At 52.0% G+C, this 24,156-nt stretch overlaps 1 protein-coding gene across 5 annotated transcripts in view; it reads left to right on the top strand.

Annotated features, from left to right (window-relative positions):
- Positions 1-24,156, top strand: part of ZNF609 (zinc finger protein 609) — a 78,933-nt gene that overhangs the window by 38,199 nt on the left and 16,578 nt on the right. For all 5 annotated transcript variants that reach the window (XM_082321949.1, XM_082321947.1, XM_082321946.1 and 2 more), the window contains one exon: positions 22,803-23,028. In XM_082321949.1, the coding sequence (XP_082178075.1) occupies positions 22,803-23,028 (226 nt within the window). The remainder of the gene's footprint in view (positions 1-22,802; positions 23,029-24,156) is intronic.

The raw sequence follows: 24,156 nt of genomic DNA, 5'->3' as shown, positions 1-24,156 counted from the left end.
AAGGTCTTATTTTTATTCCCTGATCATCAGCTTCTGGTCCCATTTTTGCACAGCACTGGAGGCTCCCCCCACCATCACAGTGGAGTGATGGGTGGCTTGCTTGTGCGTGGCCTACAGTGATATATATCCTAGGTGTAAAAATATTCAGGTTCTTAATTACCTAATGACAGGTTCCCAGTGTGTCCTGTTGTTTGAAGTCGCAGGTGAAGATTTGTTGCTTAGATTCAATGCAGCTGAGGTCTCACTTCTCTGAGGAGCCTCCTGTCTCACGGGGCAACATGTGTTGGCCTTGCTTCTGGCCTGCATGGGCTGGACATGCAGCTGGTGGGGCCAAAATGGGCTAGAAATCTAGAATAAAACTTTTTGCATAGGCATGCTCACCTCTCTGTACCTGAACCCTCAAATCTTTGCATAGCCGTTTCACTCTGAGCGATGATGATGGTGCATTGACAGTTTGGCTCTTCTAGGTTTGTTTATTTCTTCAAAACACAAGGTTGTATCGTTGTTTTGGGTCATATTTTCATCAGTGATAGGTGCTTCAGTTGTTGCACATGTTCTTTTGGAGGATCTCTGAATATCCCCTCCTTGGAAAATCAGCATCCTCTAAGGCATTCGGCAGAACCCAAGGGAACAAAAAATTAGCGCTTCTCAAAGTCTCAACCTGCGTGTCTTGAGTTTCTCTCCTGTGTAATTTGGCTTCTCTCTTAAAATTCTGGATGAAATACACTTCGGAAGTGATGGGATTTGTATTGCACTTGCTCTCCAGGGCCATCAAACAAGCACCGCAAACCTTTTCCCACTCTTGAACCCAGGGGGAGGAAAGGCTCCAAGACTCCCTGAGGAATATCAAATGGCGTCTTGCTGCAGAGTGGCTGTGTCTGGGGATTACTCGGTAAAACAGAAGGAAGGAAAAAAGATTAATACAGCATTGGCAGCCGGCAGCTCCAGAAGCTTGCGTCCTTCAAGCTGCGATGGTTCAGCTTGGTGACTCTCAGCTGACTCAGGTGCAGGTGGTTCTCAGCTTATCCCTCCGGTCTGGCAGAGGAAACAGGATTTGGAGGAAATGCTGTATTAAATTTGAATTTCTGAAAAACTGATTTCTTAAAATTGATTTCTTAAAAAAAATCAGTGCACTTGTTAGCATAGACTAATTGTGAAAGCCACGTGGCTTGTGAGAGTGGACCTATGAACACCCTCTTTTTGCACAGGCTGTTTTGCTGCTTGCTCCTCGCCTGGCAGCACAGGAGAAGGCACTGCTTCGCTCCGTGTTCAGGCAACGTCGCACCAGCGGCGAGATTTATGGAGCAGCCAGCTCTGCCTCTGAAGCCTGTAACACCGTGAAAGCCCTGGGGCTGAATTTGGGGTGAGTCGAGGTGGGAGAACACCCACAGGCAGGTGTCGGGCAGCTGCAGAGCTGCTCCCATGAGCAGTGCTCCTGCCTGCTGGTTGCCATCACTCTTTCCAGGAGCTCAAGGGAGGATCAGCCTCCAGGCGTTACATGTTTTCATGCAGGCTGACATGCTTGCTTACCTACCACCGGCAAGCATGGGCTTGAACAAAAGCGGGTTGCCTGCATGTGCGTGGTTTTATTTATTTATTTATTTATTTTTGCAAACAAGCTGGGTGATCTCAGCTTGGCTGTTGGCACTGCGTCTTGCAGCATATGACAGATAATCGGCCTGGCTCCCTGCCTGCAGAGGAGGTGAGGCTCCTGTCGATATGTGACCTGGAAAGGCACGTTGGCTTTATAAATCACTGCCTGCTGCTGACGGTGCTTCGCGCCTCTCTCCTGCTTCTTGGCAAATTCAGTATCCGCTGCGAAGCTACCTGATCGCTCCTTGCTGCTGGGCAAATGTGCTACTTGCGATCAGAGTCTGCCCGGGACGAGGACAGGGCAGGCTTCCCTTCCAGTCCCCTCTCCTCTTTTAACGTGGTTTCTCAAGGGACGAGCAGAGAAAATAACTCTAATAAACTTCAGGCTGGAGGCATGGATCACCCCTCTGCCTGCACTGCTTATGACGTGGAGGACCTCTCCTTATGAGCGCTGGAACTGCCACCCAACCCCAACTGACAGCCTAAATCTTTAAAAGCCAAGGATTGGCGGGTGAAGGATGGTTTTGCTGTAGCAAAGCTTGGATTTTGAGCAGTTGGCTGGTGCTCAGCCTTGGGGTGCATCAGGTTTCCAGCTCATAGCGTTTGAAGTACACCAGCTCCCCACTGATCTGCCACGACTGGTCACGAACCAACCCAGAAGAAACCGCGTGCTGGAAATGGGGTCTGCACCTCTGATCCTTTTTCTAGAAAAAGTGAAGTCAATGCAGTGAAGTGTTGTGGTGTCTCCTTTGGGGGTACCAAGTGGGCTGTTCCCATGGGTATCCTCAGAGAGAAGCCTCTGCTGCCAGCTGAGCCTTTCCTGCCAGATCCCCGCTCAAGCTGGCAGCTTTCTGGCACAGAGTGCCTTGTGCCTTTCCTTCAAGCGTACCTGAATTTGCAGCCCAGCTCGTTTGATTGTTGAAGCCAAGCAGGAGGAGGGCTTGGGACCTGGCCAAGGACTCTGCTTGGCTCCATGCTTGATGGGTTGCCGGAGCTGAGTTTTGGGGTGTCTCAGGCTGTCCTGTCTATTGTAGGGAGCTGGGGGGATGAATCCCTTGATCTCAGCACAGTCTTGTTAATGAGCCGAAAGCCATTTTCTGTTGCTGGATGAACTGCAGCAGGAATTGCTCAGCGGGGGCATGGTCAGGCCCTGAGCTTTGCAAGTGCTGGCAGTCCCTGGCACTCGCTAAATGGAGCAAAAAATTGCCATAGCACTTTATGTCAACAGCAGGAGCAGAGGTGAGTGGAGCTGCCAGCCTGCCTGGGTTTGGCTGAGCACAGGGAGACCACCGCTGCCTGACTTTGCCATCCTGGAGCAGGCAACATCACCGGGCTGGGCTGCCAGACATGATGAAGAGGAGGGTTAGGTGAGAAGGCTGCAAACCGATTGGTGGACAATTCCCACGGATGCTTTCCTCATTTGTCTGCCTTCCTTTCAGGGCCGGCTTTTCAAGCTGGGGATCAGACCAGCAGCTGCTGCCTGATTTCCCCTTCCTTGAAGGTTTTTGCTCCAGTTGTTGGTGCTGCTGTATTCAGGCTTTTCCTTAAGCATCTGCTCCTTGTGGCTAAAGATGCAGAAAAGCTGGTCTCGGATCTTGGCACTTGGTTTGCTGCTTTTTGGTAATGATGCTTTTCTGGCATCCCAGTGCCTCCGTTTTCCAGGCTGCATTTGGGGAGCTGTGATCTCTGGGATCAAGCCATGGAGGCTTTGAAGGATGACATCTCCCAGGGATGAGCTTCACTCTCCTGCTTGCTGCGGTCAGTGGGACAGGCAGGGGGTGATGATGGGGACTGGGCAGCACTTTGGGTGGGAGCTGCGGTGCCTTTGCAGACCAGAGCACCAGCACGGTGGTGGGAGGCTCCATCCTCCGTCCCTGCTCTCCCTTGGCAGTGGTGTTTGCCTGATCCAGAGTTTTGCGATGGCTTGTGGCTCTTGGGAAGCGTGTGGGAGGGTTTGCACACATGGAGGGGTTGGAGACCTCTGTTTGGGGTTAAGAGATGACTTCAGGAAAAGGACTTTGGGGGCTTAAAGCATAAAGAAAGTCTCGTTAGTGGTCCGGGCACCACTCAAGAGATGAGCTGCAGTGGGTGAGGCCACCACAGCTGCAGCGGTAAATAGGGCCCCTGTCCTTAGGAAAAGAGTAAATTGTTTCCCCTTGCTTGCTGCATCCCTTTCTCTCTCCCAGTGCCCTGTTCCTCCTCCTCCCTGCTATTAATTGCTGAGCAATTGCTGATGCAATTAAAACAAGATGTGTCTGCAGTCTCTGTGCTCGCCTCCCTTCTCTGGGGTCTTCTTCTGTCTGCATGCGAGGAGGTGGGAGCTGCTGGCTTGGGAAAGCAGCTTAGGTCCCCGTGTTGGCTGGCTCCTGCCCGCAGCATTGGGCAGTGGCTGCATGGTCCTCCCAGAGTGGGGGAAGCGGCAGAGCCAGGGCTGGAGCAGGGATGTCTCTCCTGGCCCGAGAAGGTGGCTGTTTGACTCTTACTGCTGCTGAGGACGCGAACAAGCTGGGGCAGAGGCTGGCTGGCTGGCTTCTTGCAGCTGATGTCTAATGGAAAATGTGTATTTTTCTTTGCTTGGGGACCAGGGTTTGGTTTGCAAGTGCAGTGTTGTATGTGTCAGCCTGATGAATTGCTGGGCAAAGCCTCCAAGGTGGGGGAAGACCTATGTGGGGGAAGCAGAAGGTGGGGAGCCCACCCCTTTAGGTTTTTTTGGGTGGTCTCCATGCTCCAGAGCAGTCTCCTGTTCTCCAGCTGCGGTGCATGTGCTCTGTCGGCCTTGGTACAGTCATGAAATGCTGGAGCTGAAACCCTGATCTGGGCTTGGCCCCTGGGAGGACTGTGGCACTGGTTGTCCCATCATGGCCGTATCCACACTGGAAAGCATGTAGTGTTGGATGGGCCAAGGCAGGGCTCGTGGAGGAGGGTGGGCGAGTGGTCTGGCAGAGTGAGTTTTAGTAGAAGGGTGGGGTGCAGCTGCTTGTGCTGTGATGGCTGGTAGAAACACTCCCAAGGCAGCAGAAGTAGGGGCTCCTCTAAGTCTTGTGTTTCCAGCTCCAGAGCGGCCTTCGGTTAACGTGTGCATGAGGTTTGCGTGGGTCATCGCCTTGCCAGCAGAGCCAGGGCTGGCCGCACTCTTCCTCTTGCCTCTGCTCCGGGGTGTCTCGCAGCTGCCAGGCTGAGGTTGTGATGACTGATGGGTAGGACATCTTGCGGGGCTGAGGATCATTTGTGCAGCAGCTAAAGCTGGATGACTGATGAGTCACGGTCTCTTGGCTTTCAAGGGAAGAAGAGTGACAGCCGTGGACCATGGGAGATGCTCAGCTAAAGGAACAGGACCCTGGTTCAGTAATCTCCAAGGATGGCAACTGCAGAGGCTGCTGGCATGGAGGCCAGAGAGGGCACAGAAGACATTTGCTCTGCTCTGGGTGGGAAGGGAGGTTGCTAATATAATGGAGAAAGGCTTTTCTCCTCTACTAGTCTGCATCTCACATCTCTCTCTGCTTGCGTAGCTCTGCCCAAGGCAGTGTCCCCTGGCATGACTCCAACTGGGCGCCCTCCTCTCTGTCTCTGAAACCTTGTGTGTCTTCCGGTCTCTTCACTTGTTCCTTCTGGAAGTCGGTGCTGTTCCTCCAGCACTGCCTGTTGGCTTTGGTGTGTCACTTTGGCTTTTTGCATCCTTATTTGTGTTCCTGTGGTTACTGTTACCTTATTCAGGGATGTTCTTCAGATCCCCTTCTCCATCGTGTCTGTGGTGGTGTTCCTTCACATGAAGGGAGTAATTTCTTTGCTTTTTACCAGGTTTTAACTCTTTAATCCTGTTGAATTCCTCCCAGCCCCTGGTCCTTTCTTAGTCCCCATGCAGGTTTCCTAAGGCATTCATTCCTGCAGCCATCAACTTTCTTCCCCGACGCAGTGCCATTCAAATGCCAGCATTTTGTCTTTAGTCTCCATGGTCAAGAAGCATCTCTTGGATCTGACATATCAGCCATGCCCCTCTCCTTTCCTGGCAGCCTCTACTGCCATGCACATTTGATTCCCTGAGTAGAGGCCTCCCTGGCTTCAGGTCTGGGGCAGCATGGCCTCTCTGAAACGCTGTGCTTTGCTTCCTAACTCTTTTTTTGCCCCTGTACTTCTGCTTTCGTGGTGGGAGTGGGTTGGGTTGGCCAAAGACTGTGTCCTTGGGTTGTGCCACTGGGCTGTCGTTGTGCTGGGCTGCGTTGTGTTAGATGCCCTCAGGGACTTCCTTGGTGTCCCTGCATGAGCTACACGATATTGTTTAGAGGATGTGGCTGTGGCATCTGCTGTGGAGAGGAGCTTGGCGATGTTCAGACAGGCACCGAGGTGTCACCTTCAGCCTCTGTTTGACAGAAGCCATCATCAGATGTAGATGTTGACAGAGACTCAAAGCAATGGTTGGTGAGGGCAAGGAGGGCTTTTGCTGCCCACACCACTCTAAGTGTGGGAGTTGCCCCAAACAGTCGTCCGTCCATCTGCCCCTTGCCTTTGTGTGTACCTTCCTGCCCACTCCCAGGGTGTCCTACAGTCGTGCAAAGCTTTGCTGCTCTCCGGCCAGTGCCCCACTTCATAGCCCTGACCTGGGGCAGCCCTGCTGTCTGCAGGCAAGTAGCCCATTAGCATTCCCTGGCATCCTGAAGCTGCTAGGTGGGGACCTTCTCCCTCGGTCCAAATGATGTCTCACATGATTATTGTCAATAAGAAGCTGTTATTCCTTTCCATCAGGTACAAGGCAAGAGTAGATGAGTGTGTACAGACACGCCACCTCCATGTTTTCAAGAGAGATGGCGTGATTAAAGGTCAGATGGGTTTATTCCAGGCAGAAATGCATTTCTGCTTCATCAGGCTGAAGTAGAGATATCTAAAGCTGTTGGCCAACCGTTGCGGTAGTCCTGTAGCTTCCACTGCAGGCTCTGGAAGACTGTCCCATTGGCAATGGGGAATCCTCTCTTATGGGGTGCCACTGGGTCATGACACTGATCCAGGACAGGCATATGACAGTGACATTCTTGGGAGGGACTCTGGTATCCTGCCTTGTCCCACTTGCCTTGGTTTTATATTATTATTGGTTTTTTTTCCTCCCCAAGAACCTGGACTTGATAAAAAAATCCCTAATTAGGAATCAAAGGCCAAGAAACACTGTGGGACCGGCTTCCCAAGGAGCCTGGGAATGTGGTGCTGTAGGGTAGCAGGGTCCTTATATGATAAGGGCATCCTTTTTATGGAATTGACCAGAAAGATGACTTGAACAGCATAGGATGCCCACCTGTGGCCTCCAGGCCAGCTCTGAACCCTCAGCATTTCTTTGGCAAGATGACTTTTTAATCATCCCTTGAAGCCAACCGTTGGGCGTGGAAAGCCCTGGGGAGCAGATAAAGGTTCCCCGGTCCCTTTCCACCTCTCATCAAGGCAGGAGGGGAGGATGGAGGAGATTGAAGCATGCAGCCAGCAGGTAATTAACCCCAGCGCTTGCTCCTTGTTGACTTTTTTTGCCTTGGAAGAGCTCTCCGCAGCTGGGAGCCTCTGTGTGCAGGCATTTGGGTGCTCAGCTTCCCTCACTGAGTCCATGGCTGCTTTCCCAGGCCAACTGGGGTGCTTTGGGTGTAGCGTCAGCACTCCTTGTTCCTGCCAAGGGCCCTGTCTATTTATACCATTCTTGCTGGGCATAAAACCCCTCCAGGCTCCAGCTTACGACTCCGTTGCATCTTTCCAAACAGGACTTGTGTTCTTCTCCATAAGTTGCCTGTTTTGGCTGAGAGTGCCATGATCCCTCTTGGCCCTGGGGGAATGGTTGGTTTGTAATCATGGGTGTCTGAGCTCAGGGCCACAGTGGCCAGCAAAGCCTGATACGCAGCAGGGTGCCTTGAGTGTGGCGTCCTTGGTGCTAAAATGCCTATATTTATTATTATTCCGCTCTTTTTCATGATGTTAGGATTGTTCTGCCTTAGCTGGCTGTTAATTTGAAGAATCAATTAAATTTCAACAGGGCGGGGAATAAAATCAGTGAAGATCTGGGCTTGCTTACAGTGGGTCTATCTCTAGCGGCATCTTTGCTTTATTTTAGGGATGCTAGCTAAAAATCCAGCATGTTGGCTGAACATAACCTTGGCTGGCTTTCAGCCCTGCTGCTGCCCTGACCCGTGTGCCTGCCAGCCCCAGCATCTCATTTTCGCTCCTTCCTGGAACTTAATTGGGCTGGAAGAAAGCTTCAGCTGTGGGTGGTGCCAGCATCCCCCTTTGGTGGGGGCTTATTTGGATTTCAGATACAAGCTCTTCTCCTTGCTACGGTCCGGAGGAGCCGATGAAGCAGCCACTTGAAGCTATTCTTCTATTTTTACATTGAGTGCTCTCAAGGAGGAGCATGGCTGTGGGCGGCATAGTCCTGTGATGTGAATCGTGAAGCTCTGCTCCCTGAGATGTGATGAAAGTCCCCAGCCTGGCTCCACTGCTCTCTGGCTGATAGGTAGCCTGCAGGTGATGAGTTACGGTATGGCTCAGCTCTAGCTTGTCTCCTCTTCTCCCCAGCTGCTCAGCTTCCCCGCGAGCAATCGATCCTCTGCAGTCGTGCTGCTCGACCGCCGGCGGCTGTTGGTTGTCAGCATAAAACGTGCCGGGTAGGACCTTCAGGCATTGCACAGCTGTGTCCAGCATCTGGGGCACCGGCTTGTGGCAGTGCCAGCAGCACAGGATTTGCAAGGCACTGCAGTTGACACAGGGGTGTTTTTTTGGCAAGGGCAGCGCAGGAGATACTGGACCCAGGACGGGTGTCTGGGGCTTGACTCATGCTGCGTGGGGAGGTCGGTGGGAGCAAAGGTGCCTTTCTCGACACCGTTATGCTCGAGGTGTTACAGATGGGCAGCACTGAATGCTGCAGCTCTGAGTGAAGCTACGGTTATCAAGCTGGTGGGTACAAACCAGACATACTGCAGGAGGGTTCACCGACAAAGCCTGGCTCGGGGTGGGATGTTCCCCCTGGCACGGTAGAAGCCCATGCTCCTGGGGCAGAGCCTGGCTCGGTTCACCTGCCTCCTGACAAATGCTTTTGATCAGACCGGAGGCACCAAGAGGTATTTGAGTGGAAGAAGGGAGAGCTGCTTTTTGCCTCCGAGGCTGGAATTAAAATCCAGAGTGATGGTAGGTGATGGGAGTCCATTGGTTCACTTGCAAAGCTCTTTCTTCCTCCTCTTGCGACTCATCAGTAGAGATTTCATGGCAATGTAAGCACATGTGCGGCTTTGGGGTCGGTGGATGCGACTGGGCACTGTCCTGCTTAGGGGTTAGAAAGAGAGCAGCTTGATGTCAATGATTAAAAAACCCTTGGGAATTGGCTTGAAAAACTTTCTATTGAGATTGCTGCGTCCTGCAGGCACTGATGCCTGTGTGTTCCCAGTGGGAGCTGATGGACATGGGTGCAAGCCATTGCTGGAGGGATTGGGGAGAGCACAGTGTGTGTCAGCCAGAATAGGAGTATTGGCTTGTGCTGCTTTAAAAATAGCATGTTTGAAAAAAATTGCTGGAAAGCTGGGATTTGGGGAGTGGAGGGATTTGTGGACCCAGCACAAAAGTGAAGACATTTGTCATCCCCCATCTTAGTGTGAGGTTTCTGTATTGTGTGCCAGGGAGACAGAGGCACGCACTCAATAAGTGATGCTGGGAGCTGCTTCTCCAGGTGGGAGTCCCCAAAGGGCAGCACTGTGCTCGTCCCTACTCTGTGGCCACCTTGTATGGGACATGCGTGGTGACACCCTCCTCTTGCTTGCCTACATCCTCATATATCATGTGATTGGGCTTATTTCTTGCTCATTCCCCTCCTGTAATCTCCCCATCAGGCCATCGGACAGAGCTGACTTTGTGTCTGGAAACCACCAGGATCTCTCCTGGCAATTTGAGAAGAGGAGATGAGAGCCAAGCAGGCAGCTTCCTAAACATGCAGCCTGCAAGGGCTGGGATGTGAAAATCATACCAAAATAGGTCTTTAATATTAAATAGATGGAAGGAAGATGTCTCCTCTTGCCTGAGGGATAAATAGATCTGAAACTCCTCCTAGACTTTACTGCTTATCGCATCTGAAATACATGTGTCTTGCCCTGGAATTGAGCCTCTCCAGGAGCTGCCAATACACAGCTATGATGCATGTGTAAAACGCTCCTGCTTTTGCGGCATGTGTGCAGCATGCCAGCAAGTCTCTGAATCCAGTGCCCAGTAAATGGATTTGCTTCTTTTCCCCCAGATCCATAGCTGCATGCACCCTGTGGTCTGGACAGGGGAATGAGATGCCATGCTTCACAGCATGCCACCAAGGCAAGCATCAAAGCTGGCTGCGGTCCTCTGGTGCCCTCAAAGTGATGCTTCCCCCACACTAGATCTCCTCCAGGAGCTGTGCAGGTGGCTTGGGAGATGCACCCTGCCTTGCAGAGACCTCATGGCACCTCATTCCCCAAGCAAATTTTCTAGGTATGAGTGCTGAGTGCACAGCTTGGCTTCTCATGCCTTAGAGACAAGAGTCCACGAGAACTTCAAGACCAAATGTTGTTTGTTGCCGCAGGCTAGAGTTTCTTGCACGGAAGTGCTTAGAAAATACTCCAGCTCACCTACTGCCATTCATAGGTAGACTGATGCAATGAGAGAATGATTTTTTTCTTACCTGCTTGCTTGGCCATGGACCTCCTGGTTCAGCCATAGAGGTGGACTTCTGTGCTGAAGCTGCTCTCTCATCGCAGCGATGCTTGTTATCATGGTTGCAATGTGGAAGAACCTCAGGAGAAGATAACCCTGCCAAAATTTGGCCAGCCTAAGATTTGCTGGTGCCTTGTCTGAACTTTGACAAGTCCAAAACAGCTGGATGTTGGCTCTCTGTGGAAGGATGAGGACCACTGCCATGTATTGGGAGTGCCGTGATTGTGGCTGTTGGTGATTCAGAGCCTAGCATGGGGGGGATCTGGGATGTCAGCAGCACTTGGGTGCTGAGGGGGTGCCATGGGGAGTGATGTGGGTGCCTTGTGGTACTGAGGGACATGGGGAAAGGGGAAGGATGAAGGATTTTCCTACTTGGAAAATACTGGTGTGTTTAGGAAAAATTTCACTGCCGGGAACCTGTGGCCAACATCTTTCTTAATGTTTCCATCCTTGATTCATCCCATTCCTCCTTGCTGTCACCTTCTGCATCACCCTGTGTAATTCTTCTCTCCTTTTGCTCTTTTCATCCCCTGTGCATTTGTAGATACGACTGTGTCCCCACATAGCTGTTGCTGAACCCAGTTACCCATATTTAGCTCTTTTAATCTCCTCTTCCAAACCAGTGTGTTCAGCCTCCTTGTTATTTTTGTTCCTCTTCTCTGAACTTCCTCCAATTTGTTGATATCCTTTTTGGTCATGAGATTTCCAGAGCTGAGCGCAATCGCTGCTCTCCTGAGAAGAGCCATCAGGGCTAAACTGTTAAATTCTTCCTTCTCCAATACTGTGTCCAAACTGAATTGGAGTTGAGAGAGGCGATGACGGTTTGGTGTAGATGCAGCTGAGCAAAGTACTGTTTGCTGCCCCTGGCTCTGCCTCTGTGTCTCTTTTGCAAGCTGGTCTCACCACATTAATACCTGGTTTCCCAGTGGCTATGGAAGATAGGACAAACGTAGCCATGCCAGCTTGGTGACACCACTTCGTGCCTCTGTGCCATCTCTGTGCTTAAAGGAACCTCTAGGTCATGTTGCATGGACCAAGACCAAGAGGATAGATTTAGGTTGAACATAAGGAAGAAAAGTTTTATGATGAGAGTGGTGAGACACTGGAAGGGGTTGCCCAGAGAAGTTGTGGATGCCCCGTAATGGGAAGTGTTGAAGGTGATGTTGGATGGAGCTTTGAGCAACCTTATCTAGTGGAAGATGTCCCTGCCCACAGCAGTGGGGTTGGAGTAGATGATCTTTGAAGGTCCCTGCCAACTGAAATCATTCAGTGATGCTAAGGTGGCATCTTGGAGATGAGCCCCTTCTAGATCATCAGAAGGACCACCTTGGGGTAATGCTCGACTCACTTATGAATGTATGTAACTCCGTATCTCCTCTGCTTCTCTTGCATGGTGACTCGAAGTGTGACTGATGCTTGCTTTTGGACCCATTTGCATCCCTTGGATGTTGGGAGATGCAAGCCAATGTTGTAGTTCTGGCTGTTGTGGAAGGTACAGCCGCCCCCATGCCACATTGATAGCTTGGCTGATGAAAACACCTGCAAGTCAAGTCCATCTTTCACCCCATACCCCTTCTGTTCTTTCTAGGCTCTTCTCTGAAAACACAGGGCCCTTTTTTCACATCATCTCTTGTGCTTTACCAGATGTAAAAGTTGGTTTCTTAGCAATGTGATAAAATCACATCTGTGCACGCCATTATGTTGTCCATCATGGGTCCTTTGGCTTGGCAGCAACAGCAGAGTGTTTGCAGTGGCTTGTGGGCTGTGCTTTGTCCCTTCTCACCTGGGAACGGGCGCTAGCAATGCAGTTGCTCTGGATACTGGGATTGATGGGGAGAAAGGTAGTCACTAGACCATGTGCCCAGCAAGCAGAGAAACCCATCCTAGATGAGGCAGATAGGAGCCTGGCTCATTTTTACTGCAAGTCTTGGATCTATCTCCTCCCCTCTCAATTTACTAGAGTTCAGTTTTATACCGAAATTGTTAGTAAGTCCTGAGCTGTGTCTCCTCTGGTTGACTTGTATATACTGCAGCTTTCCAAAGATAAGAACTTTGCGCAAGACATTGTGCCTGGATGGGCATAATTAATTAATTAAATGATTTATTTATTAATGCTCCAAGTTTGCACACCGGTGTATGGGCTTGCGTGGCCATGCCCTGATGTGAATTGCTGGGGTCCCAGCAGCCACAACGTCTGGGTGTTGGAGGTTTAGACTTGCAAGACTGAGGTGGAGAAAAATTGGGGGAAAAAATGAAGAAAAGGATGAACCAGGCAGGTGGAGCTGTGCCATTTCCTAGCTGACAGCCAGCTTCTCATGCTCAGCCCTGACCTACCAAGTGTCTGCCTTGGCTTGTGGTCCTTGTGGTCCTTGGTCAAGGTTTATTGGTAACTTTTGGGTTCTCATCATCTCCAGAGGGCCTGTTTTCAGTCTCTTTTATAGTGCACAGCAAATTGTGCGTACTATGTTTTTCTGACCTCTTCGAAGATGGCGGAGGAGTCGGGTATCCTCTGAGAAGGACCTGGCCTGGGGTGTTTACATGAGGAACTCTTAACTGCAGTGGGAACCTGCTGTCTAGGGCTTGTGCTGGTGTGTACCTGGCATGGCAATGCTTGCAGTAGGAACTTCAGTTCAAGCATAATATCCTTCTCCTTAAAAACAGAGATTAACTGCTTTCTTTATAGCCTCCTGGGAGTTACAGGATTACCCACGCTTACTGGCTGACCTGTTGATCTGCCTAAATGGAGATGCCAAGCTCTGTAATATGTTCTTTGTCTGTAGAGCTGCTTGGGTTGTGGGTCATTCCTGGATGAACCTGTGGCCCTGGTGCCCAGGATCCCGGCCGGGGTGCTCTGTAGCACGAGACAGACCCCATAGGTCTTGTTGCCTGCTGGGGAGTTGGCAGGGTTAAAACATCTTGCCACCAAGATGCTGCTCTTTCATGTGATTTCCCTTGCCTGCTTTGCAGATTTGTGTTTTAGGGTTGTCTCTACCTTGGCTGTTTGCAACCTCTGTATCCTTTGGCTGGGTTTTATGTAGCCAGTGGTTATCAGTGGGCTTTTAACAGCGGCTGGAGCTGCATCACACCATGACGAGTGGTTCGTGAAAGGCCTGCTGGATTTATATCCTCCTTCCAGGAGACTGATGCACCAAGGCACTTGTGAAACTTTTTATGTTGCTCCTTTGCCTGCTCTAACATGCTGGTCAGAGAGTGCTAGTATTAACAGTGGCCACTTGAGCGCTGCTTGGATTTGGGCGTGAATTTCATGTGGTCCAAGGAAGAAAATGTGTCTGCCTTGCTGTCATCATGGCTTTGGTCCTCTTGCTTCTAGTCTTCCTACGTGAACATCTTTAGTGGGAACAGACCAAAAAATGAATGTGTGGGTGGTTTGTTGAGAATGGCTGGGGAATGGCAGCTGGAGGAGCCTGGTGTAGATGGACATGATGAGCTGGGGGGAGTTTCAGGGACTTGAAGAGCTGTGTTCTGCAGGAAGGTTGAGTGTAGGACTGGGACCTTGCTGGGAAGCCAGTTCCTGTGGAACAGATGATGGCCTCCAGCCCAGAAAGCAAAAAGAAGATGATATGTACGTTTCTGAAGGGGAGCACTGCGGTGGTTGAGAAAGGCCCCCAGGAAAGGGGCCTGCTCTATCTCCCACAGAGGGGAAGGATCCTTTTTCTGCTTGGGTAAAGTTGCCTAGTTATTTTAGAATCATAGAATCGTTAAGGTTGGAAAAGACCCTTAAGATCATCAAGTCCAACCGTCAACCTGTCACTGCCAAGTCCACCACTAAACCATGTCCTCAAGCACCACATCCACACGTTTTTTGAACACTTCCAGGGACTGTGATTGCACCACTTCCCTGGGCAGGCTGTTCCAATGCCTGACTACCCTTTCGGTGAAGAAGTTTTTCCTAATATCCAACCTAAACTTCCCCTGGTGCAGCTTGAGGCCGTTTCGTCTCATCCTATCACTTGTTACTAGGGAGAAGAGACCGACCCCCACCTCGCTACAACCTCCTTTCAGGTAGTTGTAGAGAGCAATAAGGTCTCCCTTCAGCCTCCTCTTCTCCAGACTAAACAACCCCAGTTCCCTCAGCTGCTCCTCATAAGACTTGTTCTCTAGACCCTTCACCAACTTCGTTGCCCTTCTTTGGACACACTCCAGCACCTCAATGTCCTTCTTGTAGTGAGGGGCCCAAAACTGAACACAGTATTCGAGGTGCGGCCTCACCACTGCCAGGTACAGGGACACTATCACCTCCCTGGTCCTTCTGGCCACACTATTCCTGATACAAGCCAGGATGCCATTGGCCCTCTTGGCGACCTGAGCACACTGCTGGCTCATGTTCAAGCGGCTGCCAACCAACACCCCCAGGTCCTTTTCTGCCAGACAGCTCTCCAGCCACTCCTCCCTAAGCCTGTAGCATTGCATGGGGTTGTTGTGACTGAAGTGCAAGACCTGGCACTTAGCCTTGTTGAACCTCATACAGTTGGCCCTGGCCCAACGATCCAGCCCATCCAGGTCCCTCTGTAGGGCCTTCCTACCTTCAAGCAGATCGACACTTCCACCCAACTTGGTGTTGTCTGTAAACTTACTGAGGGTGCACTCGATCCCCTCATCCAGATCATCAGTGAAGATACTGAACAGGACCGGCCCCAACACTGAGCCCTGCGGAACACCACTCGTGACCGGCCGCTAACTGGATTTGACTCCATTCACCACCACTCTCTGGGCTCGGCCGTCCAGCCAGTTTTTAACCCAGCGCAGAGTGCACCCATCCAAGCCGTGTGCAGCCAGCTTCTCCAGGAGAATGCTGTGGGAGACCGTGTCAAAGGCCTTACTAAAGTCCAAGTAGACAACATCCACAGCCTTCCCCTCATCCACTAAGCGTGTCACCTTGTCATAGAAGGAGACCAGGTTAGTGAAACAGGGTCTCCCTTTCATAAACCCATGCTGGCTGAGCCTGATCCCCTGGTTGTCCCGCACGTGCCGCGTAATGGCACTCAGGATGATCTGCTCCATGGCCTTTCCCGGCACCGAGGTCAGGCTGACAGGCCTGTAGTTCCCTGGATCCTCCTTCTGACCCTTCTTATAGAGGGGCATCACATTTGCTAGCTTCCAGTCATCTGGGACCCTCCCCAGTTGACCAGGACTGCTGATAAATGATGGAGAGTGGCTTGGCAAGCTCCTCTGCCAGCTCCTTCCCTCCCTCCCTAGCTTGTTGAGTTTGGGGGAAAGAAAATAAATAAAAGCAAGACTTTGACCCGTGGTGGTTTTTCCACTTAGCATCCTGGCTTGAAGGACACATGGCTGGTGTCGGCGGTGCAGGGGGTTCTGGAGGCAGAGCAGCAATGTAAGAAGCCAACCACATGTCAGTGATGTTGGCCCTGTTGACAGGAAGGTGGGCACTGGATGGGGGAGCTTAATGTGAGACCTGAGCTCCCAGTGGGAAGCAGCTTGCCATCGTCAGAGCTTTCCTGCTCAGACAGCACTGCTGGAGGTGAGGATGACTCTGGTGACCAGGAGCAGCCTATGCACAGCAGCGCTAAAGAAGGGGCCAAGGCTGCGTTGGTCAGCGTGAAGGATGCTTGCAGGCATCTGTGGTTGGGCTCCATGTTTCCAACCATCTCTGCCCTCCCTTGACCCAGACGCATCTCTAGTGCTTTCCTGCTTGGGACCTTTCCCCTTTTCACCACCAACCGAGCAGCTTCGCGTTTTAATTCAATAAAGGAGGTGAGCCTGGTGCAGCCACTCTGTGGGATATTGGTTGTTGGTGGTAGGTGAACCGAGACCCCAACAACACGTCCTCAGTCAACTGGTGGGACCGATGCATGGAGGTCCCAGCTTGGATTTCTTCTTTCCCATGTCTCTCGCTTACATCAACTGTCCCCTTTCATCACTGTTCTTTGCTACCTCTCTCTTACTGGAGACACCTTCCCTCCCGCCCCCTCCCCCCTTCCTAGAGCAGATCTGATAGTCTTGTAAGTGGTTGGAGCAGATGACTTGGTGCCAGCACGTCTGTCTTGGATACTATTCCTGGCTTTATTGAAGATGCAGTAATATGCAAGACTGTGCTTCTGCAGTGTCTGCCTTCTCTTGATCTCGAAACACTGCAAGCGCTGAGATAAGACTCGTTGTGTTCAAGCAGGGATTTTATTCCCCTCTACACTGGAGAGTGGCGGCCCAGGGAGAGAAAGCAGCTCATTGAAGGTCATGTTGGGTAATATTTGAATTTCTCCAGCAGCGCTGCTGGGGTTGATATGCATATGCCTGTCTGGATCAGGCGGGAGCAACTTTTGGATCAGTCCCTCATTGCTGGTTTGGTGGGAGGTTGTACCTTCAGCATTACTGGATGGGTTGTTGCGCCCCAATATACCTGTTACCACAACTGGGTCTATTTTCAGTGGTGCCGGTGGTGGGGCCATGAGCGTTGTGCAGAAGTCCTCATCCAGGCTTTGGTTTTTGTGGTGTGCTCACATGCATCCACGGCAGGCTTCCCCATCTGGGTCCTCCCCAAAATGTTCAGATAAAGATGAGTCTGGGTTTGAAAAATGCCTGCTGACCCCAGCTGGCATGCCGCGTTGTGCTCCTCCCACCGTTCTGCGGGGACTTGCCGGTCAGGGAAGGGGTTTGCATGGATGGAGGCAAAGCCCCTCTGTGCAGGGGACAGCTAGACCTCGGAGCTGGGACGTGGGTGCTTGGCATGGCTGGGAGAAGACGCGCAGGCAGCCTTTTGTAGGCAGAGCCTCATCATCACACCATGCCGTCAACGGCCTTGCAGCTGGGAGATGCCGTGAATCTCAAGCAGGTGTCTGGGGGGGTGAGAGCAGACGGTGAGGAGCACCGGGGACAAACCGCCAAGGAGCGTGGGGGGAATTAGCATCTCCCAGTTTGTTTTTGGGGGGATGGTGAGAGTCCTGAGTGGCAGAGCCAGTCCAGACCATCTGGGTGTGCAGTTGCTGCCTCCCTCCCAGCCTGCCATGCAGCCTGGGGCTGGCTTTACCTGCTGGCTCCCAAGGACAAGCTGCATCATCCGAGGAGGGAAATTGGGACTGCTGCTCCTCAAAAATCATTAGTTCCTGTCCAAATTCCCTGGCTCATCTAGTGGTGGCCCTGGCCACGAGGTCCCATGCTCGCTTGTCCTCTCCACAGAGCGAATTCAGGGAGTGCAATGCTGAGCCTGCTCCACTCTGTGGCATGTAGAAGCATTAATCCTTCCTCATTGCAGCATTTACTGCTTCTTGCTAGAGGGGGCTGTTGGAAATGATGATCCTCCTTTTTTCTTGGACCAGCTTCCCAGATGTCCCGTGGGCTCAGATTTGCCGACTAAGAAACCCAGTGGCCTCCCTGAGCACGTTCCTGTAGAAATAACTGGCTTCGTTTATTTAAGCTGGTGTTTTTTCAGGGAACGGAAACTTTCTTCTAAAACAAATTTCTTTTTTTACATCTTGATGTCAGCAACCTTAGCCTCCAGCTAGCAAGAGGGAAGAGCAATGGGCAATAGTGTCAGGATCGGTGCCCCAGACCACACTCCCGGCTCCATCCTTGGGCCTGACACTTGAGCCACCATTATTTCCCTGCATGCAGGGTTTTGTTGGAAGCTCTTGTTGGCTACTTTCTTGCTGGGGTCCAGACAAATCCAGCCAGCAAACAGTCAGGGTTCATTGCCACCCATGGTATTCAGGGAGGGGGTCTTCTTCTGGAGCCTCCTCCACGTGGCCTGGGGTTGTGTGCTTCCAGTGTGTGGAGATGTCACTGGGGGACGTGACTGGGAGCTCTAGGCGAGTCTGTTGGAGCCTATTGAGCAATGCTTGCAAGTAGATTCAAGATTAAATCATAGGCGTGGTAGGCACTGGTACCAACAAAGGGATTTGTCTTCAGGCTCTGCATACCCAGCTTTGGGGGTCAGATTGGTGAAGACTTTGGTTCCTCTTTGAAATCCTTGCCGAGGTCAATGGCAGTGGGGGAGAGGCACCTCAGGTGCTGTGGTTTTGAGGTTTGGAGATGCCCAGCGGAGATGCTCATCAACTGGATGGATCTGCTCCCTGGTTATCTCTCTCCAAGGAGTTGGAAGCTCATGTTCCCAAGTCCTACTCTGAAAAAGCAAAGCTGTTGGGGATGCAGTGACCAAGCAGTACAGGAGTGACAACATCAAAGCTCCCAAAGGTTGGGCTGAGCCATGTAGTGACATGGGAAGTCTTGGCTGCAGCCTTGAGCAATGCTCCTGTGATGGAGCAGTTTTGATCCATGTTTTGTCTCCTGACACATGGCAGCTAAGAGTTTGTGACCAGTAATGAGGCTTCCCCTTGGCTTTTATTGTCTGTCTGCATTTGCAGGAGTTGAAGGGGCCCATGAGAAAAATGGGCCACTGCGCTCATTAACATGGGGATACACTGGAAGCCTAGCACCATCTCAGATGCATCAGTGGTCTCATGCTGACCACTGCAAGGTCCTTGCTGACAAACTGGGTGCAGCTCTATGGGTTCCCTACACCATGTGGTTGTTTGCACCCTCTCTGTCCTTGTAGATGCACCATGAACACCTCCTCTGGTTGCTCTTCTCCACATTTTTGGTGTTCCTGTTGGCTTTTATTACTCAAAAGCGCACTTTTCTTGTCTGGTTGACTTTGATTATTGGGAGCAAACCAAAATATTCCTAAATATGAGTGGGTGATCTGGGTGGTTTAGGGGTTGGCATCAAAATTAGTATGGTGTTTTTGTTTTTGTTGTGCCCTCTTCTCTTTCTCCCATTAGCTAATTGCTGCTGTGAAGTCTCCTTAAGGGTGACTGATGTTAATGAAGCCACACTGGTATAGCGCTAAGATGGCAGGAGCTGCTTTGTGTGCGTCTCCCCATGCTGGCACCCACCGCAGCACTTCCCTGCACGTGGGACCCTGTCCCACCTTTGAGTGAGGGCTATGACAAGGGGTAGGTTTTAATTACCCACCCGGAGCTCTTTCCCCAGGACCAGCGTCACATGGCACCATCGACATCGCCCTGGGCTCTCGGTGGATTTGCTTTTTCCTCATTGAGCAGCGCTTGTGCTGGCCGCCGCCTGGGCTTGGCTCCATTCCACTTCTGTCCTCGGCAGTGGTGAAAGCACATTCCTCGTGATGGGAAAGCCTCCGCGAGAAACACAAAGGGCTTTCATTAGGGGAGGCAGCGGCGGGCGGACGTGGACGGCCAGCGCCGGTACAGGGAAGTTTCACCCTGTCTAACTCTCACGGAGGGGCTGCTGGAAATGTATAAGCTCCCTCCAGCAGCAAGTGCATAGCGGCTGTGTTTGCACTTGCCAGCATTTAATCTTAGAGCCTACCCGGCAAGGAAAGAGAAATAAATTTTCCTTCTGCAAAGGGGATTTAGGGCCCAGAAGCGTTAAGTGATTTGCCCAGTGGGGGGAGCATGCATTGGAGCTGAAAGCCAGGAGGGTGTAGGGCTTGCTTTGGGGAGCTGGAGATCTCCTCTAGCTCTATCCTCGCTAGCTGGAGGAGATGCGAAAGCCAGTGCTTGAGGGTACGAGTGCTGCCCAGCAGCCCCAATGCCAGCATCTCCTTTGGCTTCTGGCCCAGTGGAGGAAGCTGGGCGCCAGCTGATGGTGAGAGTGGCCAGCAGAGCCGCCCCGGCTCCCCCCAGCCGTCCTGCAGCCACCAGTGGGTGAATTTCCTGACCTTGTTCAATAAAGCAGGAGGATGAAAAGCTGTGGCACTGGGAGATAAAACACAGGCGGGGGGTGCTGAGTTCAGGGATTGATCCCTCTGCCTCTTCCTCTGGCGTGGCTTTTGGCTTTTTTTGGATGTATCCCAGTGAGGTGGCTCCATTCCTGCCCTCACCCTTGGAGAGCCACCCTGGGCCTTTTTATTTTGCTCTTGTGCTTTGGGTGAGGGAGCAGGAGAGCTGCCTCATCTCCCCATGGTTGCTAAACGAGGCTCTGTTTGTTCCAGTGCAGGGTGAAATATGAAATCCCATCAAGCCGCCTCACTTATTGGAGAGATCTCAGTGAGCTGCTTGTTATGCACCGTGGTGTAATGCAGATTACGAATGTGACCGGGTGATAATTAGCAGAGCTGGAACTGTAATTAAACGCTCCTGTGCTGCACTGTGGTTTCTGTCACAAAGTGGAAGGAAGCTGAATGGTTTCAAAACCTGCAGGTCCTCGGTGTGCACATGTGGCTGCTGCTCCTGGGGTGATGGGGGCGAGTGCTCCCCATCACCACCTGGGCTTTTGCTTCTGCCCACCAAAGTCAGGCAGCCCTGTCTGGTTCCTCTCTGGCTATTTCATTGCTGGAGACTTGCTTTTGGTTTGCAAAATGTGGCGTTGAGGAGCAGCTTGTTTTCTTGAGCCCCTTCAAAGGAGCCTCACGCTTCCTTCAAGCATCTTTCTTGCCCTGGATCTGCTGAGATGCGCAGGACGAGGTTGCTGTATTTTGGGGCGGTGATTTGTCTGTGGGAGCACAGCCCTCCTCTCCGCAGGCTCATGGGGTTTTTTTTACACCAAAAAAAACCTTCTCAAATCCCATGGGATGCAGCTGGAGCACCGGCCATGGGGCAGCCTTGGAGACGGAGGTGACGGAGAGCTAGGGATGGGCTCCAGTGGGACGTTGGAGGCAGCGCATGGGGAAAAGAGCCACTGAGCAAGAGCTGTGCTGCTGGCAGAGGGGACCTTGTGGTCCAGCCACTGCTGGACTAGCCACCTCCAGGCCATCTTTAACACTCAGTGGAGTGAATGTGCTCTGATGAGCCATCCGGAGGCAGGACGGGTGCAGGAGGACAAGGAGAGGGATACAGGCATGAGGACAGAAGGTGCTTTGTGTTCTTCTGCTGGAAAAGCAAATCCACCCACCCTGGCAGAGCCAGAAGATCTCTGAGTTCTTCACGGGGGTCACATTTGTGTCCCCCACCAGCAGCCACCCCCGTGGGAGCAGGCAGAAGCTGCTGGGTGGATGTGATCTCCTCCTCTCTGCTCCTGTGCCTAAAGATTTGCCTCTTGCACCTTCTCCACTTGCAAATGGTGTTTGTGTTGCTGAGGTTGCGGAGAGGCTTTGTGGGGTCACAGGTTGCTTGGGGAGATGGGATGCTCCAGCCGCTCACTGCCCACACCATACTGCATGGGGGCAGGCGAGGTTGGACATGCAAGCTTCTGCTGGGGTTATTTATCTTGCTTAAAGGATGGAGATATGTGAGCAAGAGAGCAAGCAGATAATTTTGGTGGCGGGTCAGGACCAGGATGCCAGTTCAGGGTGGGAGTCTTTGGTGGCTGTCAGCAATATTGGCCAAGGAGGGCCAGCAGTGAGGTTGGACCTAGTTGTGGGCTGGTGTCCCTGTTCCTGCTTGGTGACCAGGAAGCTTGGCCTCTCCAGGATTATAATCATCTGTCCTCAGCAGAGGCTTAGGATATCTCTTGATGTAGTACTGGATGCTCTAGAGGGATCTTCCCTTGCTTGAAACCAAAACCCAGGTCAGTGCTTGCTGATGATTTGATTAGTTTCCTCAGTTGTCTTCTATTTTGAGGTTGCTCAGCATCTTGTCCAGATCATAAACCATAAAGAGAGGAAGTCTGAGCAGAGGATGGGTAGCTAGCCGCAAAACTGCTGCAAATCCTCGTGAGCCAATGTGAGGGGATGACTTGACTGCAGCTGGCTTGGCTGATGAACCCTGAAGGGGACAGGAAGGTCTCCACCCTACTCTTCCCTTGGCCAGCAGCAAAATCAGCCCGTCAGCCATCCTTCTCCTAACACTACTGTAATCTGCTAGCGTGGCACTACGGCTGAGGATCTTGGCTTGTCAGCAACAGGGTGACTTGGCCACAGTTTCGCTTGGCGTGTTGGCTTGTTGGCTTTCCAAGCCTGGCTCTGGCTGTGAGATGTGGTTTCCATGCGCAAGGAGAGCGCCATGGCTGGCACTGAGTTGGCTTGGCCATCAGCCGGATCAGGCTGTGAAGCGGATGCTTGTGCAGAAAAGAGGGTTGTGATCTGAACGCCTGCATCTTCAGGTGGTCACAGGGTAGATTTGGGAGGAGGAGGATGTTGGTTTTCATGGGCGCTGGAGGGAGACTACTACTCGTTTGTCCTGTCCTGCCAGTTGAGCAGAAGCCTGTAATTTTTTTTCTTCTAATGAGCCATCAGGTCCAAAGTCATTGACTGTGTTAACATCTGAGCGATAGCCAAAAGGCATCCAGACCGGGGATGATTACACTGGCAAAAGCCATTGGGGAAGGAACTTGGCACAAACTCTTTCAGCAGGAGAGCAGATATCTCCTGCGGAGGGACTTTTGGGTGTGATCTATATGACTACAAAGTGCTGGCTCTTCAGGGTTATGTGGGTATGGGCATGCCAGGGTGGGAGAGACCTGTGAGATCCTTGTTGTCTGACGGGGTGTGGGACTTGAACTGCCTGCTGGCACAGGCATTGAGAAGGTGGCAGCCCTGGTCTTGAGGTTCTCCAGGAATGTAGGTGCCTGTTGATACTTGCTCTCCTTCCCGTATTCCTGATGGTGACTGGTATGTTTCTCCTTCCCCACAGATGGAGTCTCCGGTCTCTACGCCTGCAGTGTTGCCCTTGCACCTCCTTGTCCCTGTCGTCAACAATGACATCTCATCGCCTTGCGAGCAGATCATGGTACGCACCCGCTCGGTGGGAGTGAACACCTGTGACGTGGCCCTGGCCACCGAGCCTGAGTGCCTGGGCCCCTGCGAGCCTGGGACCAGTGTGAATCTGGAGGGCATCGTCTGGCAAGAGACGGAGGATGGTAAGTGTCACCAGAGAGGTTTTTGCTCTCCTACAATGTCATTTTGGAGTTATGGCAATCCCTTCCTTCCCATGTCCCTTCTGTGTTGCTTGTTGGCATGTCCTAGGCTTTCCCTCCACCATCTGGATGGTCAGGACACAGGAGCCCTTAATCTGTCCAGCAAAAGGAGTAATGGGCCAAAACTTGCATCAGCCCAACGTGTTGCATTATCCCCTTTCCCAGACAGCGGACAAAAATTCTAAGCTGCCATTTCTCTGCCTTTCTGCAAGAGCTAACTTGTTCTGGAGGTGCCAGAGGAAAGGCCGTGCCAGCCTGCACGGGAACTCAACAGAGTTGACTTCGTTTCTGCTTGGCAACCTGCAGGTCTGTCACAAAAACGCTCAAACCCTCGGAGGTGGCAGAAATCTCCTGCTGGATTAAAAAACCCCAGCGGAGCTTTCAAAATCGACTCGGTGGGAGATCAGGCTCTCGTCTCTCTTGCCAAGCCAATCAAACCTTTTTTTTCCCCGCTGGAGCTTGTCTCATCTGCACACAGCTTGGTTTGCTTTCCCAGGTCCTTTGATGGGTTTTTGTTGCTGTTGGGGCTCTGCCAAGTAATGCGGGGATGAATAGGTGGCTCAGTGGACCATGGCGAGTGCTGGAACCTGGCCTTCCCTCCAGCCTTGTTGGGATGCTGGACGTTTCTGCTTCAGGAGGCTCAGAGTGAGCTCCTCATATTTGTGTCTGGCTTCAGGTGGGGTCTGGAAGCACAAACAGAGCCCAGAAGCACAAAGGTGAGAAAGAGAAGCAGTGGTGGAGGCCAGCTGGTGGTTCACCTTGGCTGGATAACCAAGAGCTCGTCTTGGACTTCTGCTCCTGCTCTTCCGTCGCTGCTGTGTGTGGGGAATGAAGCTATTGGCCTTACTGCCCTGGCCGCTCCTCGCTGTGACTGTCTTTGTTATCTCCGATGGAAGCTGAACTGAAACCCATGTTCCCATGCACTGCTGTCAGGGGGTTTCCCGTCTTACCCCGTGCTTTGGGAAGATGTGGATGGGCCCAGTTTGCCTTTCATCTCTCCCTACTGGGAAACTGGTTTTGAAACTGTGGTTGATGCAGGACCGAGTGCTGCAATGGGCCCCCATGTGGAGC

Source organism: Platalea leucorodia (genome assembly GCF_965183815.1).
Source record: "Platalea leucorodia genome assembly, chromosome: 9".
NCBI classification, from domain to species: Eukaryota; Metazoa; Chordata; class Aves; order Pelecaniformes; family Threskiornithidae; genus Platalea; species Platalea leucorodia.
Note: the sequence above shows the minus strand (reverse complement) of the source record. Positions and strands in the feature narration are given on the sequence as shown.